This window comes from Schistocerca nitens, chromosome 8 (assembly GCF_023898315.1).
Source record: "Schistocerca nitens isolate TAMUIC-IGC-003100 chromosome 8, iqSchNite1.1, whole genome shotgun sequence".
Lineage (NCBI taxonomy): Eukaryota > Metazoa > Arthropoda > Insecta > Orthoptera > Acrididae > Schistocerca > Schistocerca nitens.
In genome coordinates, this window is record NC_064621.1 from 66,083,274 (window position 1) to 66,102,541 (window position 19,268).

Below are 19,268 nucleotides of genomic sequence, written 5' to 3' on the forward strand. Positions count from 1 at the left end.
TACCGAACAATCAGTTTAATAAGCCACAGCTGCAAAATACTAACACGAATTCTTTACAGACGAATGGAAAAACTAGTAGAAGCCGACCTCGGGGAAGATCAGTTTGGATTCCGTAGAAATACTGGAACACATGAGGCAATACTGACCTTACGACTTATCTTACAAGAAAGATTAAGGAAAGGCAAACCTACATTTCTAGCACTTGTAGATTTAGAGAAAGCTTTTGACAATGTTGACTGGAATACTCTCTTTCAAATTCTAAAGGTGGCTGAGGTAAAATACAGGGAGCGAAAGGCTATTTACAATTTGTACAGAAACCAGATGGCAGTTATAAGAGTCGAGGGACATGAAAGGGAAGCAGTGATTGGGAAGGGAGTAAGACAGGGTTGTAGCCTCTCCCCGATGTTATTCAATCTGTATATTGAGCAAGCAGTAAAGGAAACAAAAGAAAAATTCAGAATAGGTATTAAAATCCATGGAGAAGAAATAGAAACCTTGAGGTTCGCCGATGACATTGTAATTCTTTCAGAGACAGCAAAGGACTTGGAAGAGCAGTTGAACGGAATGGATGGTGTCTTGAAGGGAGGATATAAGATGAACATCAACAAAAGCAAAACGAGGATAATAGAATGTAGTCGAATTAAGTCGGGTGATGTTGAGGGTATTAGATTAGGAAATGAGACACTTAAAGTAGTAAAGGAGTTTTGCTATATGGGGAGCAAAATAACTGACGATGGTAGAAGTAGAGAGGATATAAAATGTAGACTGGCAATGGCAAGGAAAGCGTTTCTGAAGAAGAGAAATTTGTTAACATCGAATATAGATTTAAGTGTCAGGAAGTCATTTCTGAAAGTATTTGTATGGAGTGTAGCCATGTATGGAAGTGAAACATGGACGGTAAATAGTTTGGACAAGAAGAGAATAGAAGCTTTCGAAATGTGGTGCTACAGAAGAATGCTGAAGATTAGATGGGTAGATCACATAACTAATGAGGAGGTACTGGATTGGGGAGAAGAGGAGTTTGTGGCACAACTTGACCAGAAGAAGGGATCGGTTGGTAGGACATGTTCTGAGGCATCAAAGGACCACCAATTTAGTATTGGAGGGCAGCGTGGAGGGTAAAAATCGTAGGGGGAGACCAAGAGATGAATACACTAAGCAGATTCAGAAGGATGTAGGTTGCAGTAGGTACTGGGAGATGAAGAAGCTTGCACAGGATAGAGTAGCATGGAGAGCTGCATTAAACCAGTCTCATGACTGAAGACCACAACAACAACAATGAAGATCATTCATGGCCTGTAATACTTAATAGTAATCTTTTTTATAGTTTGTCTGAACTAGATACAAACATAATATTGCCTCAGTTTTCTCTTTCCATCCGGGAAGTCTTCCCTGACCTGGGATTCTGGGCAATTTTTCTGTAACTCTCTCCCTTTCCTAAACCTCTCCAGTCCTCTTCCTTCATTCCTCTTCCTTCCCCTTCAACCCTTCTGGCAGGAGGAGGAGGAGGAGGAGGAGAAGCCATTGGCTCTGAAAACTGGCAAATTTCAGTACCTTTATATGTTTTTTCTCCTGCTGCTGCTTAGGTAGTATGTTTTTTTACCTATCCAATTTCATTAAACAATGTTGAAGGGATAGACTGCTACTCACCATGTAGAGGAGGCTCTGAGTCACAGACAGGCAAAATGAAAAAGACTGCTAAAATATTAAAGCTCTCGGACAAAGTCCTTATTTTGCAGTAGGAAACAAACACATGCCACTATACTTGTGGAAGAAAAAAATGTTGTCTGAAAGCTTTAATATTTTAGCAGTTTTTTTCCATTGTGCCTGTCTGACACTCAACACCTCCTTTATTCGGTGAGTAGAAATCTATTTGAATACCTTTGTATCAGCCTTATTTACCTTTCATTATACTTGGCTTGGCTATGTATGTCTTATCTGGCACGATTCCCAGCATATCATTTTCTTTCATTATTAATATGACATTCTGACCATCTCTTCTCCTATATAAACATGGTAATAAATCTTCCACACCTTCTTCTCAAACCATTGTGAAGTGCACTGCAAAGGGTACTTAGTGAAATGTTGCAGTTTGTTTCCTGTTATTGTGCCACAAATGTATGGAGGTTCTGTAACACCACTACCAAATTAATTAGTGCAATGCACATGAACACTTATTTGTTGCAACACAGCCAAATCATAACATCCAGTTCAGGTTAAACACAAATGTGGATCTGTCTTGGCTCAGAGTATGTCCTATACACAACGTAGCCACTTCTGATAAGTAGGCAGAGCTAAGTCATTTACCGATGTCACTGAGAGGTAATGGCAGTGGTGGCAGCTCTTAGAGATAATGGCAGTGGTGGCAGCTGTCCTCATTTACTCCCACTACCTTCATATTGCTGTTCCACTAATGGTCCGGATACAAACTGTATCTGAACTCGAGCTGAACTGCATTGACTTGCCAGGGTACGAGTTAAACAGACATGTCAATTGATACTGGGAATCTGCATGATCAGCTGTGGCTGCCAGGTGATAACACCCTTTCCAGTCATCGGCTCCTCAGATGGAGTGATGTTATCCCTCTTTCTGACTGATACATGTGCCGAGGCATATCAAAGTAGTACGGCTGTTTCCGGTGGCCTCTGTGGAAGGTGGCTGAAATTCTTTCTGCACTGGCTTCACCACGATGCAGGCCACACCAGCACACTACAGTGACAGTAGGGTGAACTCCCCTGCAGAAGTAGTGGTGTGGGACACAACACTTAGCCTGGTACCACGTGTTCGAGATGTTTCCTTTACTAATCGTGTATGGAACATGGAAAGAATAACTGCTGAAATACCTGTGTGCATTCTGTAAGGAATCTAATCTTGGCTTTTTAGCCATGTACTACTTATTACAATCTTCAGAAAGATTCACGAAGTAGTGAGGCTATAATATCTTATTTTTTTATTGCAACAAAAAGCTCATAATAACATTGAATCAATAACAACAGAACTATTATATATAATCAAAGAATAAACAATCTGTCCCTTGTGCGCGCCGCCACAGAATAATGCTATCCTTCACTGTGCGTCTATGGATGTTCTGCTGGCGACTCCCACACAGCCCCCCTCCGATAGAGCGGAGCTCCGGGAATGTAGGAGTATTTATATTTCACCCGACGCCCAGCTCTTGTGTGTAATGAAGGCATTGGTTGAACTTTTTCAGCTTCTGTTGCTGGTAGTGACGGTACCGCTTCCTCTTGTAGTGGTGAGGTGGTGTCATCCTGGTCCAGTGGTGTGGAAGGTGGCACTTGGTGCCTGACCTCTGTGTCCTCTTCAGTCGGTAACATATGTGCAGGTTTGAGCCGTTACAATGATACCACTTGACTCTTTTCATTTAGATCTATCTGCATAGTATGTTCATCCTGTGAGAGCACTCTGTAAGGTCCAGAATATGAAGGCTGCAGCGGTGACTTGACAGCGTCCGTCCGTAGCATCACATGTGTACATGAGCGTAGATCTTTGTGCACAAACGTATTTACCGCTCCATGTCTCGAGACAGGAGATGGGCAAAGTCTGGCCATATGCTCGCGTACCATTTGCAATGTAAACAGCAATTTGGTCTGTCGTGCCCCTTCTTTATCAGTGAAGAATTCTGCAGGCAGTCGTAAGAGTTCACCATAAACCAATTCTGCGGTGGATGCCCCTAAATCCATTTTCAATGCTGTGCGTAGGCCCAACAAAACTAGTGGTAATGCTGACGACAAAGGTTGTGCATGGCACATTAATGCAGCTTTTAGTGTTCTAAGCCAGTGTTCCACCATCCCATTGCTTGCTGGGTGGTACAATGTTGTGCAATGATGTTGGAACCCACAGAAGTTGGCCAATTCCTGGATGAGCCAGTCCATGGATGCTATCAAATGATTGTCATCACAATCTCTCAGGTACGAACAGTCTCAGTTTTCCTTGCGTTACATCTCACTAAACTCGGAAGTGTTCTCCCGTAGGTTGTATTTGTTGCAAGCATAACCTGGACGTACTATCATGAGAGAATTTAGCAAGTTGCTGGTCTGTTTCCTGTGCTGCAGCTGTTTCCTTGTAGTCAATAGTCTGAGAGATTGTTTCCAACCTAGACAGGAAATCTGCCACAACGTTCTCAGCTCCTTTTATGTCTGTCGTAAACTGGGCAATAAACTCGAGTTGTCTAAATTGTCATGGTGAGCAACCATCCTTGTTCTTACTGAAGGCGAAGGTAATTTGCTTGTGGTCTGTGAAAACAGTGAATAGTTTGCCTCCTTCTACTTGCGGTCGGAAATGTCTGATGGCTTCATAAATTGCCAGTAGCTCCCTATCGTAGGCACTCCATTTTACTTGTGATGATGTAAGCTTGCGGGAGAAGAAACCTAGGGGCTGCCAATTGTTTCCCACCTTCTGGTGTAGAGCTGCACGTATTGCCTGCTGGCTCGCATCCACAACAATTGCCAGTCGAGCTTGAGAAACCGGATGTGCCAACATTATTGCCTGACGTAGACAGGTTTTGATCTTGTCGAATGCCATCTGCATCTGTGATGTCCACTGTATAGGTCGTTTGCCTACTGCATCCTTGCCGACTAGTGCTGATGTCTAAGGTGCTTGAATGGCCGCCGTGTTAGGCAGATGTTGTCTGTAGAAGTTAACTGCTCCAAGAAACCGGCGTAGTTGGCGATAGTCGATGGGGCGAGTCATCTCTTTGATAAGGTCGAGTTTGTCTTGTAGTGGGCTGATACCGGCTGCTGTCACTGAGTAGCCCAAGAATGGCACCTGACATTGTCATAGTACACACTTTGATTCATTGACTGAAATGCCATATGCCTCAATACGTTGGTAAACAGTCCTTTGATGTAGTTCGTGCAGTTCCTCAGACAACGAAAAACCAAGATCTATGTGATTGCCGTAAGCTTAGTGACAACAGTGCATCCCAATTTAAGTTATACAATATAGCACTGAAGATGGTCACTCAGTGACAGAAAATCGATTTTGCAATAGTAAAAAATATACGACCAATGCTGTCTCTTTTTTTCAAGTAAACCTGTTATCTGGTCGTGGTGCACAGGACAACATGGAGTCGCCAATCAATAAAAACCAAGATGTTGTCGAGGTACGCGAAGCAATATGGTAAACCTTTGAGGACTTCATCAATGAAACACTGCCAAGTTTGTGCCGCATCTTTTAACCCAAACAGCATATGGAGGTATTCGAATAAACCGAATGGTGTCATGACAGCTGTCTTCGGTATATTAGCAGGTGCGATCGGTATCTGGTGATACACTTTTTTGCAATCAATGACACTAAAAATGGTTGCGCCTGCAAGTGCGTGCATAAAATCCCTGATATGTGGTATTGGATAACGATTGGGGATGGTACGAGTATTTAGTGCCCTGTAATCTCCGCATGATCTCAAAGTTCCATCTTTCTTCTTTACGAGGTGAAGTGGCGATGACCACGGACTGTCGGATCTACGGACAATTCCCGAGCGTAATAATTCTTCGAACTCTGCCTCGTTGCAGCAAAACGATCCAGGGCTAACCGGTGTGGGCATTGAGACACTGGTTTACCGGGTGTAGTCCTGATGTGATGTGCTTTATTGTCTGCCCACCAGACATGGATTCGTAGTTTGCTACTTGTCTGCAATCAGACGTGGACATAGGGCTTCGTCCTAGGGTGCCTCTAATGCACTGTGTCCCCCGTTGAATGCTCACTGAGCTAATAGATACCTCAAGTGCATAATGAAACAAGAAATCTGCATCCAATATTGCGTCTGACACATCAGCAATTACGAAAGTCCATGGTAAACTTTCATGGAACCCAAGGTCTACCTCTATCTGACATTTTCCATAAGTCGCTATCGATGTCTGGTTTGCTGCTGTGAGTTTCAGTTGCAAAGTCTAAGAGAAAGAAGAAGGTTCTGCTGTTAGGTAGTTCTCATGGTAGAGGTGTAGGCCAGCAGTTGCAGGAAGTTTTGGGGAGTGAGTACCAGGTCACCAGCATTGTGAAGCCTAATGCAGGATTGGCTCAGGTGACTTTTAACATAGGGGGGTTATGTAGGGATTTTACTAAAGAGGATCAGGTAGTGATTGTGGGTGGGGCTGGTAATAGTATTGATAGGGATGGGGAGTATGACATAGATGGTGACCTGGAAAAGATAGCCACTCAGACTGGCAACACGAATGTGCATTTCGTGGAAGTGTTTCAGCGTCACGATCATCCTCATCTTAATACAGCCGTCAGGCGTAATAACATGAGACTTGGGGGTGCGCTGATGACAGAAGGCATGAGTCACATTTCAGTGGTGTCGGTGGAGTCTATCAGCAGGACGGGTTTCACTAGACATGGCCTGCACCTCAACAGGTATGGGAAGGGGAGGTTGGCAAAACTTATAGGTGACAGCATAGGTGGGGGTGGTGGGATCACTCATGGGAAAATTCCGGTAGTTGTGGGTGTTAGAGCTGTACCTTTTTTAGATTGAAGTCAGCTGATAAGTATTCCTGCTTAAGGGAAGTCTCTCTAACAAAGAAACCACTTTCTACAAAGCTTGGGTATATGATTAATGAGGGAATTAGTATATTTCATCAAAATATACAAGGTATTAGAGATAAAGTTAGTGAACTGCTTATAGATGTTGACTCTGAAATTATTGGTATATCTGAACACTTCTTAAATAAGGAGATAATTCAGAGGCTTCCTTTACCAGGATACAGGTTGGCTGGCAGCTTTTCTAGAAGCTCTTTGCGGTGTGGGGGAGTAGCCATGTATGTGAAAAACGGTATCCCATTTGAGTCAATTGATGTTTCGAAGTACTGCACTGAAAAGGTGTTCGAATGTTGTGCAGGTGTGGTTAAATTTAGTGGAGCTAAACTTCTTACTGTTGTTATTTATAGATCCCCAGACTCCGATTTCACAACATTTTTGCTAAAGCTAGAGGAGGTTCTTGGTTCACCTTATAGGAAATACAAAAAGTTAGTTATATGTGGTGACTTCAATATTAATTGTATAAGTGATTGTGCAAGGAAAAGGATGCTGGTAGACCTCCTTAATTCATTTAATCTTATGCAAACCGTATTCTTTCCAACGAGAGTGCAATGGAACAGTAGAACAACCATAGACAATATTTTTGTTCATTCGTCATTATTAGAAGGGCATTCTGTTAGCAAAAAGGTGAATGGCCTTTCAGATCATGATGGACAAATTTTAAGTCTAAAATATTTTTGTGCTGCAACACATGTTAAATATAGTTACCAACTTTTTAGGAAAGCTGATCCAGTTGCTGTACAGACTTTTGTAAACCTTATCGAGGAACAAGAGTGGCAAGATGTTTATAGTGCTGATACAGTAGACGATAAATATAATGCTTTCCTCAAGACTTTTCTCGTGCTCTTTGAAAGTTGCTTTCCATTAGAACGTTCAAAACAGGGTACTAGCACAAACAGGCAGCCTGGGTGGCTGACTAATGGGATAAGAATATCTTGTAGAACAAAGTGGCAATTATATCAAAACGTTAGAAACAGTCAAAATCTGAATGCAGCAGCCCATTACAAACAGTATTGTAAGGTGCTTAAAAAAGTTATTAGGAAGGCAAAAAGTATGTGGTATGCAGATAGAATAGCTAAGTCTCAGGATAAAATTAAAACCATATGGTCAGTCGTAAAGGAAGTGGCTGGTCTGCAGAGACAGGTCGAGAATATAGAATCAGTGCGTAGTGGGGATGTCCGTGTTACTGATAAGTCGCATATATGTACAGTACTTAATAATCACTTTCTGAATATAGCAGGTGAACTAAATAGAAACCTAGTCCCAACAGGGAATCATATAGCGCTCTTAGAAAAAAGTGTTCCGAGACTGTTACCTGAAATGCTCCTCCATGATACTGACAAGAGGGAGATTGAGTTAATAATTAAATCACTAATGACCAAGAACTCTCATGGATATGACGGGGTATCTAGCAGAATACTGAAGTATTGTTCCACGTATGTTAGCTCAGTACTTAGCCATATCAGTAACTTTTCCTTTAGGAGTGGTCGGTTTCCTGACCGATTAAAGTACTCGGTAGTGAAGCCACTTTATAAAAAGGGAGACAGGGATAATGTTGACAATTATAGACCTATTTCTATGCCATCGGTGTTTGCTAAAGTTATCGAGAGGGTTGTATATACAAGGTTACTGCAGCATTTAAATTCACATAATTTGCTGTCAAATGTACAGTTTGGTTTTAGAAATGGCTTAACAACTGAAAATGCTATAGTCTCTTTTCTCTGTGAGGTTTTGGACGGATTAAATAAAAGGTTGCGAACGTTAGGTGTTTTCTTTGATTTAACGAAGGCTTTTGACTGTGTTGACCACAAAATATTACTGCAGAAGTTGGAACATTATGGAGTAAGGGGAGTAGCTTACAATTGGTTCGCCTCCTACTTTAAGAACAGAAAGCAGAAGGTAATCCTCCGCAATATTGAGAGTGGTAATGATGTTCAGTCCCAATGGGGCACTGTTAAATGGGGCGTTCCCCAGGGGTCGGTACTGGGGCCACTGCTGTTTCTTGTTTATATAAATGATATGCCTTCTAGTATTACAGGTGATTCAAAAATATTTCTGTTTGCTGATGACACCACCTTGGTAGTGAAGGATCTTGTGTGTAATATTGAAACATTATCAAATAATGTAGTTCATGATATAAGTTCGTGGCTTGTGGAAAATAATTTGATGCTAAATCACAGTAAGACTCAGTTTTTACAGTTTCTAACTCACAATTCAACAAGAACTGACATTTTAATCAGACATAATGGGCATGTTATAAGCGAGACGGAACAGTTAAAGTTCCTAGGCGTACGGATAGATAGTAAGCTGTTGTGGAAAGCCCATGTTCAGGATCTTGTTCAGAAACTAAATACCGCTTTATTTACCATTAGAACAGTATCTGAAATAAGTGACATTTCAACACGAAAAGTAGTATACTTCGCATATTTTCATACGCTTATGTCATATGGTATTATTTTTTGGGGTAATTCTTCTGATTCAAAAAGGGTATTTTTGGCTCAAAAAACGGGCTGTTCGAGCTATGTATGGTGTAAGTTCGAAAACCTCTTGTCGACCCCTATTCAATAGTCTGGGAATTTTGACATTGCCCTCACAGTATGTATTTTCTTTAATGTCGTTTGTTGTTAGCAATATTAGCTTATTCCCAAGAGTTAGCAGCTTTCACTCAGTTAATACTAGGCAGAAATCAAGTCTGCATGTCGAATGCACTTCCTTGACTCTTGTGCAGAAAGGAGTGCAGTATTCTGCTGCATCCATTTTCAATAAGCTACCACAAGAACTCAAAAATCTTAGCAGTAGCCCAAACACTTTTAAGTCTAAACTGAAGAGTTTCCTCATGGCTCACTCCTTCTATTCTGTCGAGGAGCTCCTGGAAGAGCTAAAAAATTAAGCAAATTCCAGTGTTACATTCTTGATTTTCTTTATTTAAACTAACGACTTGTCGCCTGAATATGTTTCTTATATTTCATTTTATCTGTTTCTACAATCGTGTTATAATTTCATGTATTGACTCGTTCCATGACCATGGATACTTCTCCTAAATGTGGTCCCACGGAACAATAAATAAATAAATAAATAAATAAATAAATAAAAAAACAGTTTTTGACAGGCAATTCACTAACGTCCGAACCTGAGTCGACTAGATAAGCATGGCCGGACTTAACGTCTGTAACAAACAGCTGATGGGACAGTGAAGGTAAAGAAGAAAGGTTACTCACCCATAGCTGCTCCTCGTTGACCTCACCTCGTAACAGTAGGCGCCGGTGCTCGAACTCGCGACTGGCGGCAACTAACGCTGGCCGCTGTCGCCATTTGGGTGATTGCAGGGTGATGTGTAGCGTGTCGCCTCGCTTCCGAATCGTCGATGGTACCAGCAGATATGCTCCTTAGACACAATGTCATCTTCCTTGCTCTTCTTGTTTGTGCCTGTCTTGTCTCCAAGCAACATTGATATCTGCTGCTTCAATCCGTCAACTTGTTTTTCGTAGGTCATCCAGTTGTTGAGAAACGTCCGGCTGTTGCCGTTGTCGTATCACCGCCGTTTCCTGTGAGTCTGTACTGTTGTGTCAGAACATCACCGTCAACATATGCACTGCATCTGAGGTGTAGACCTTGTTGGCTAATGAGATCAACGATGACATATCTTGTGCATCTAAGAGCACCACAGCTGTTCTAACTACCTCTGGCAACTGCACTTGCCATACATGTTGCAGTGTCGTAACTGGCAACTTGGTGTCGTTGACTAAGCTTCGCAGGTGCTGCCAAAATTCCGAAGGTGACTTGTCTCCTCTCTTTTCACTGTCCAATACTTGCTGGATACGTTGTTCCACCGGCCGATGTAGTCGCTCAATGAGTAACTGCTTAAAACGCATGTACTTTTGCACGGCGAGCGGCTTAAGTATTATATGTGCGCTGATTATTGCTGTTTTATTGTCAAGCGCACTAACGGCGATCATAAATTTTGTCTCTTCGATTACAATGCCATGATGATGGAAAATCAGATCAAGCATTGCAAGCCACAGTTCAGGTTCATCAGGTATGAACTGCAGTGGGCATAATTTCATTTTGCTACTGTTCTCTGTCGAAAGGCCGTTACTTGATGGCGCAGAAAAATTCAACACAACGTTTTCTTGTTCTTCAATGTCGCGTCGTTATTCCTCAATGTTCTTTAGCATAACGTCGTGCTGATCCGTAACACTCTGTGTGCTGCGCAGACTCGCTGATCTCCTGGTAGACGAAATTGAACTGGGCTGCATTTGTTCGTCTACAACGAAATTCTTTATACGGGGTCACCACTTTAGCCACGTACTACTTATTACAATCTTCAGAAAGACTCACGAAGCAGTTAGGCTATAATATTTTTTTTTTTATTGCAACGAAAAGCTCATAATAACATTGAATCAATAACAACAGAACTATTATATATAATCAAAGAATAAACAATCTGTCCCTTGTGCGCGCCGCCACAGAATAATGCTATCCTTCACTGTGCGTCTATGGATTTTCTGCTGGCAACTTCCACACCTTTATGGTCTCTGTGGAAGCGATGCTTAGGGAGTTGAAGAATGTGTCAAGGTTCATCATGTAATACTGGTTCAAGAGGCTTTTGTGGGATAACTGTTGTCAGCAAAGTCAGGTATTTTACATTTCTCTGACACTTTCCTGTGAGTAGACAAAGCTGTGACCATCCATGCTCCCTTTTTCTGTATACCTTAAATGTGTCTTGTTATGCACATTTGGTATGGGTTCCACACATTTGAACAATGTTCTAATATGGAACATAAAAGTTTTTGTAAGCAGCCTCCTTTTTAGACGTACTACATATTCCCAGTATCCTATCAATGAGCTGGAAGTCTGACAGATGCCTTACCTACAATGGAGCAGTAGTGGTCATTCCATTTCATACACTTACCAATTCTTACACCCAGGTATTTGTATGAGTCAACTGATTCCAGTTGTGACTTGGTGAAGTCATGCGATACTTTCTGTAGTGTAGTGTGGAGTACACACTTTTACATTTGTGAACATTTAAAAAAAGATGCCAATCTTTACAGTACAGTCTTATCAATATCTGGTTGCATATTTGTGCAGCTTTTTCACATACCACTTCATTATAGGTAACTTATCAACTGCAAAAAGTCTGAGGTTACCATTAATATAGTGTGCCAGGCCATTAATGTACAATATGAACAACAAGGGTCCCAACACAATTCACTGTTGATGCCTGAAGTAACTTCTCTGTCTGTTGATGACAGTCCATTGAAGATAATATCCTGTCTCCTTCCTATGAAGAAGTTTTCAATCCAGTCACTAATTTGGTTGATAATTGTTTTTTGTGGTATTGAGTCAAATGCTTTGCAGAAGTCAACAAATATTGCATTTCCCCATCTTCCTCAGTTTATAGTTTTCAGAATGTTGTGAGAAAATTGCAAGCTTGGTTGTGCGTGGTTGGTGTGTGTTGAATCTGTGATGTTTGGCATAGAGGAGGTTGCAAACTACAATTGTTGCAACTCATCCATTTATATATTTATGGATGATATACAACTGGTTCACAACACAAGTATTGTCCTAGAATTAACTCAATGAATATAAACAATTTTGATACCTTCAGTTTCTTGACTCATACAAAATGTAAATACACTCCTGGAAATGGAAAAAAGAACACATTGACACCGGTGTGTCAGACCCACCATACTTGCTCCGGACACTGCGAGAGGGCTGTACAAGCAATGATCACACGCACGGCACAGCAGACACACCAGGAACCGCGGTGTTGGCCGTCGAATGGCGCTAGCTGCGCAGCATTTGTGCACCGCCGCCGTCAGTGTCAGCCAGTTTGCCGTGGCGTACGGAGCTCCATCGCAGTCTTTAACACTGGTAGCATGCCGCGACAGCGTGGACGTGAACCGTATGTGCAGTTGACGGACTTTGAGCGAGGGCGTATAGTGGGCATGCGGGAGGCCGGATGGACGTACTGCCAAATTGCTCAACATGTGGGGCGTGAGGTCTCCACAGTACATTGATGTTGTCACCAGTGGTCGGCGGAAGGTGCACGTGCCCGTCGACCTGGGACCGGACCGCAGCGACGCATGGATGCACGCCAAGACCGTAGGATCCTACGCAGTGCCGTAGGGGACCGCACCGCCACTTCCCAGCAAATTAGGGACACTGTTGCTCCTGGGGTATCGGCGAGGACCATTCGCAACTGTCTCCATGAAGCTGGGCTACAGTCCCACACACCGTTAGGCCGTCTTCCGCTCACGCCCCAACATCGTGCAGCCCGCCTCCAGTGGTGTCGCGACAGGCGTGAATGGAGGGATGAATGGAGACGTGTCGTCTTCAGCGATGAGAGTTGCTTCTGCCTTGGTGCCAACGATGGTCGTATGCGTATTTGGCGCCGTGCAGGTGAGCGCCACAATCAGGACTGCATACGACCGAGGCACACAGGGCCAACACCCGGCATCATGGTGTGGGGAGTGATCTCCTACACTGGCCGTACACCACTGGTGATCGTCGATGGGACACTGAATAGTGCACGGTACATCCAAACCGTCATCGAACCCATCGTTCTACCATTCCTAGACCGGCAAGGGAACTTGCTGTTCCAACAGGACAATGCACGTCCGCATGTATCCCGTGCCACCCAACGTGCTCTAGAAGGTGTAAGTCAACTACCCTGGCCAGCAAAATCTCTGGATCTGTCCCCCATTGAGCATGTTTGGGACTGGATGAAGCGTCGTCTCGCGCGGTCTGCACGTCCAGCACGAACGCTGGTCCAACTGAGGCGCCAGGTGGAAATGGCATGGCAAGCCGTTCCACAGGACTACATCCAGCATCTCTACGATCGTCTCCATGGGAGAATAGCAGCCTGGATTGCTGCGAAAGGTGGACATACACTGTACTAGTGCCGACATTGTGCATGCTCTGTTGCCTGTGTCTATGTGCCTGTGGTTCTGTCAGTGTGATCATGTGATGTATCTGACCCCAGGAATGTGTCAATAAAGTTTCCCCTTCCTGGGACAATGAATTCACGGTGTTCTTATTTCAATTTCCAGGAGTGTGATTTAAATGTGTATATATCTTTTTAAGCATTTGCGCTGCACAAACACTTCACAAAATGTTTAAGTCTTATTGCTTGTTGTAGCAGCAATAGTGGGCATCCATTGCACAGCCCCATAATTCAGTCCCAAATTGAGGAAGGGGTAAATCATTCCACAGTAAATTATTTTTAAGTTTGGTTGGGAACTGTCTTTGGGAGCTGGTGAAGGAGATATAAGCCACTACTGACTTTCCCACATACAAAGTTAATGTTGTTTGATCACTGCAGATTTTCATCAGCAGTCATACACAGAAATTTATAGCTGCAAATATATTATGTACATATTTACATGGGTGTGATGAAATATGCCTGTTTTAAGTGACCACAATTGAGATTTTGAGACTTTCACCTTGAGGCTCTGATCGTGGAGGTGTTCTGTTACCTCTGTTACCCCACTAGATTCTAGTTTCTTGTATTCTCTACCATAGAATAATATTGAGATCTCATTTGTGTGGTTTATCATGTGGGATTTAATGATTTGTGCAGTGTTGTTAATATACATGAGGAAAATTTGGCTTGAGGCCCTGATTGTTGGGTACTTTGTTAATTTTGTTACCCCACTAGATTCTAGCTTCTTATATTCTCTGCCATAGAATAATATTGAGGTATCATTTGTGTAGTTTATGATAAGAGAATTAAGAGATGCTCAGTGTTATTAATATATATGAGGAAGGGTTGGTGACTTTCACCTTGAAGCCCTGATTGTCAAGGTTTTTTGTAATTCTGTTACCCCAAAAGATTCTATCTTCTTATATTCTCTGCTGTAGAGTAATACTGGAATGTGCAATATGTATGAGAAAGAGAAAGGACCGAGGATTGAGCCTTGAGTCATATCTACTGTTACTGTTTCACTTGTTTCATCTTATTTGTTTGTCAGATTAGTGCACTGCTTAAGATTCAACAGGTGTCTCTTGCTATAACATGCACAAATGGATCCCCATTACAATACGACTTTATTTTTTTTTTTTTTAGAAGTGTCATATGGCTTTCTGTGCCAAATGCTTTTGCAGTTTGCATCCTGTGGTCCAACAGACAGTACACTTCATGGAAGAACTGTGTAACTGCTGTGGAACCCACTGTGAGCACCTCTTCGAACATCCGAGTCTCGATCATTGCAGATGCACTTTCAATGCTGACCGACACCTATAGAGTTCCTTCCCTAAAGCCATGCTGAGAATCTACAAGGGACATTCAATAAGTAATGCCAGTAATGTACATATACAAACGTCCTTGTTGGTGCTTCACATTTGACGTTTGTTCTGTGCACCTGTGGTTTCGAACTCTTCTGGCAGATGGCAGAGCCACAGTACAGCGTCAAAATGACATCTACACACGACTCACATTATAAGCAGCATGCTGTTATTGGATTCTTGTGTGCAGAAAAAGAAACTGTGGTCAACATCCATGTGCAGGGTATGACAATGCTGCAGTTGATAAGAGTACAGTTGGGCGGTGGGTAAAGAAAATTACAGCTTCAGGAAATGCAGAAACAGAGCTCCATGATCAGCCACACTCGAGATGTCCTGTCACAACCATTGCTCCAGACATGCTGAATCGTGCAGATCCATTATTTGTACTGATCATCACATCACAACTTGACAATTGGCTCTATAGGTGTCGGTCAGCATTGAAAGTGCGTCTGCAATGATCGAGACTCGGATGTTCGAAGAGGTGCTCACAGTGGGTTCCACAAATGCTCACAGTGGACCACAAGATTCAAAGAAGGACCATTTCATCTGAATTGTTGTAGCATTTTGAGACCAATGGAGAGGCCTTTCTGTCACAGATCATTATGGGGGATGAAAACAGGTTGCACCACTTTGCACAGGAAACAAGAAGGCAGTCCATGGAGTGGCATCATCATCATTCAGCACAAAGTAAGAAATTCAAGACAACTCACTCCGCCAGCAATGTCATGGTGACAGTCTTCTGGGATTGTGATGGTGTCATTCTCATGGATGTGATGCCAAGAGGGTCAACCATCAACTCAGAGGCATACGTGAAGACTCAGAATGAACTCCAGAACCGTTTCTGACATGTTTGATCGGACAAGAATCCAGCAGAAATCTTGTTGCAACATGATAAAGCATGCCCACACACAAGTCTGAGAAACTATGAACACATCACCAAATTGGGTTGGACATCATTGCCTCATCCACCCTGTAGTCCAGACCTGGCACCCTCGGCACCATCGGACTTGCATCTCTTTGGGCCGCTTAAAGATACTCTACGGGAACACACTTTGAAGACGGTGAGAGTGTTAGTCATACAGTGAAAATATGGCTATGCCTACAGGATAAGAGCTTTTACCAGCAGGGAATACATGCTCTTCCACAATGTTGGCATACAGCCATAGAATGTGATGGAGACTATGTAGAAAAATTGGACATGGACAAGACATTTGATGTATATTGTCACCAAATTCTGACTCTTAACAATAAACATGTTCTGAGAAAAAAAAATGTGGGGCATTACTTATTGAATGACCCTTGTGTAAGCAGCTTGTGTTTCTTGAAAAAGCATTAGGCTGGGAAAGGATAATACATACACCAAAAAAAGTTTTGCATCACCTCGGTTCCGAGAGTTACAGAGCATGTACAGAATATTGGAATAGAGATCAGCATAAACATCATTTCCGCCCTTTTTATTGCTCATGAAAACCAAACATTGCATCTTGTACCAACATACAGCGAGACCTTCGATGGTGCTGGTCCAGATTGCTGTACACACTGGTACCTCTAATGCCCAGTAGCATTTCCTCTTGCATTGATGCATGCCTGTATTCATCATGGCATACTATCCACAAGTTCATAAAGGCACTGTTGGTCCAGATTGTCCCACTCCTCAATGGTGATTCGGTGTAGATCCCACAGAGTGGTTGGTGGATTAAGTCGTCCATAAACAGCCCTTTTCCATCTATCCCAGGCATCTTTGATTGGGTTTAAGTCTGGAGAACATGCTGGCCACTCTAGTAGAGCAATGTTGTTATCATGAAGGGAGTCATTCACAATATGTGCACAATGGATGCATGAATTGTGGTCCATGAAGATGAATACCTAGCCAATGTGCTGCTGATATGGTTGCACTATTGGTTGGGGGATGGCATTCACGTATTGTACATCTGTTACGGCGCCTTCCATGACCACAAGTGGTGTACGTTGGCCCCACATAATGCCGCCCCAAAACAGCAAGGAACCTCCACACCTCCACCTCATTGCACTCCCTGGACAATGTGCTGGGTTGCCTTTGAACACATCTCTGTCAATTGTCTGTCTGGTTGAAGGCATATGTGACACTCATTGGTGAAGAGAACATAATGCCAATCCTGAGCGGTTGTTGGGCCCATCTGTACCGTGCTGCATGGTTTCGTGGTTGCAAAGATGGACCTTGCCGTGGACTTTGGGAGTGAAGTTGCGCATCATGCAGCCTATTGCGTACAGTTTGAGTCGTAACACGCTGCCGTGTGGCATAGCTGTCAGGGTTCCTCTGAACCATAATCTGTAGGTAGCAGTCATCCACTGCAGCAGTAGCCCTTGGTTGGTCTGAGCGAGGCATGTCATGGGCAGTTCCTGTCTCTCTGTATCTCCTCCATGTCTGAACAACATCGCTTTGGTTCACTCCAAGATGCCTGGACACTTCCCTTATTGAGAGCCCTTACTGGCACAAACAACACGATCGAACTGCGATATTGTCTGTCTAGGCATAGCTGGACTGCAGACAACATGAGCCGTGTCCCTTCTTCCTGGTGGAATGACTGGAACTGATTGGCTGTTGGACCCCCTCCATCTAATAGGTGCTACTGATGCTTGGTTGTTTACATCTTTGGGTGGGTTTAGTGACATCTCTGAACAGTCAAACGGACTGTGTGTGTGATGCAATATCTACAGTCAATGTCCATCTCCAGGAGTTCTGGGAACCAGGGTGACGCAAAACTTTTTTTGATGTGTGTACTTCTGTATGCCTTACTATATGTATGAATTAGTGATATTGGCTATATTTGGAGACACCTTCCTAACTTTTCTTTTTATTCAGTGGTTTCACAACACTCATTTTTTACAACTGTTTACATGTTTTCTCTATTGCTGCAGTTAATCATGTAGGTAAGAGATTTCTTTTAGGCACACCTTACTAATTGAATTTGATATTTCATCGCACCCAAATGATTTTTCTTCTTTAGTTGCCTAGTACCTTGCATAGTTCCTACTAGATCACCTCCACAAATTCAAACTGTGTACTGAGTCAGGTCACATAGGATTTCAAACAAAAATGCAAAAGTGGTTAGGATCACCGCATCATATACAGTGCTTATTGATAAAATAATCAAATTCATCTTTAGCCTCATTTGGTTCTCACAAAGAGTTTATTCTATTTGCTTTCTCACTTCTTCCTGCAAGGATGTGTGGGGGAACACGTGTTGTTCTTTTTGGTATATTTTCCTAATGTACAACCTCTGTCATCTGTTGTGTATAGTGCCATATCCCCAGTTTCTTACTGATTAACAATTCTTTAGTTTTTGTTTCACTCCTGCATTAATAATCGCAATTATAATTTTGATTGACATTTGTTGTCATTTACCAGTTTCTGCAGCTCTTTGTACATGTTTGTAAGCATCTGTTCAAAATGTATGTGTATCAGTCAGCCAAAGAGAAGCAAAATAATGTGTAAACAAGTGTGCTCTCCCTCTCCCTCTCCCCTCCCCCTCCCCATAACCCCTCCCCCTCCCCCTTCCCCTCCTCCCTCCCCCTCCTCCCTCCCCCTCCTCCCTCCCCCACCCCTCCCCCTCTCCGCCTCTCCCCCTCTCCCCCTTTCCCCCTCCCTGACACCCACCCACCCACACACACACACACACACACACACACACACACACACACACACTCTATGAAGTACTGTCTAACAATGGAAAGTCTAGTATGAAAAGTAATAGTATGTGAAGGGTAGTTTGCTGCTCACCACACAGAGAAGGTGTTGAGTCACAGACAGTTATGATCAAAAACACTGTTGAAATATTGAACTTTCAGAAATAGTATGGTGTGTAAGATTTCATACACAATGATAAGGAGCAGTGAGTTACAGAGGGGTGCAGTAACTGTCATAGGAAAGCTGGATAGGAGCAGAAGTGATTAGTGAACAAGTTAACATAATAAACAGAAGATGTGGTTCAAATGGTCCAAATGGCTCTGAGCACTATGGGACTTAACTTCTAAGGTCATCAGTCCCCTAGAACTTAGAACCACTTAAACCTAACTAACCTAAGGACATCACACACATCCATGCCCGAGGCAGGATTCGAACCTGCGACCGTAGCAGTCGCGCGGTTCCAGACTGCAACGCCTAGAACTGCTCGGCCACACTGGCCGGCAAACAGAAGATTTACTTAACTTATTTTTCTTCAAGTGAACGAAGAATCATTACAAATACTGCATCAAGAAGCAGAAACCAGCTCAACAGTGTCAACAAGGAGGAGTCTCGCTGTACTAAGCAAGGACTATGGTGCTGGAACTGTGACTAAATGCCGTCTGCGTAGTGTCATGTGCTGAAGTGGCTCTGAGCGTAAGTGGGCTCAGTGGTTGCCACTGGCTGTCCTGTATTGTGGCAGCAGAGGGCACTCATGGTACAG

General features: G+C 43.0%; 2 protein-coding genes across 5 annotated transcripts in view; one reads left to right on the top strand and one right to left on the bottom strand.

Annotated features, from left to right (window-relative positions):
• The window catches only part of LOC126198902 (leucine-rich repeat-containing protein 15-like), a 194,231-nt gene that overhangs the window by 23,496 nt on the left and 151,467 nt on the right, over positions 1–19,268 (top strand). The window lies entirely within an intron of this gene.
• On the bottom strand, positions 10,119–10,616 carry LOC126199388 (uncharacterized). Its single transcript, XM_049936307.1, has one exon. The coding sequence runs from the start codon at positions 10,614–10,616 to the stop codon at positions 10,119–10,121; it is 498 nt and encodes a 165-aa protein (XP_049792264.1).

What these genes read in the sequence shown, in the direction of transcription:
- LOC126199388 (XM_049936307.1), bottom strand. Translation starts at nt 10,616, where the DNA reads ATGAAATTATGCCCACTGCAGTTCATACCTGATGAACCTGAACTGTGG.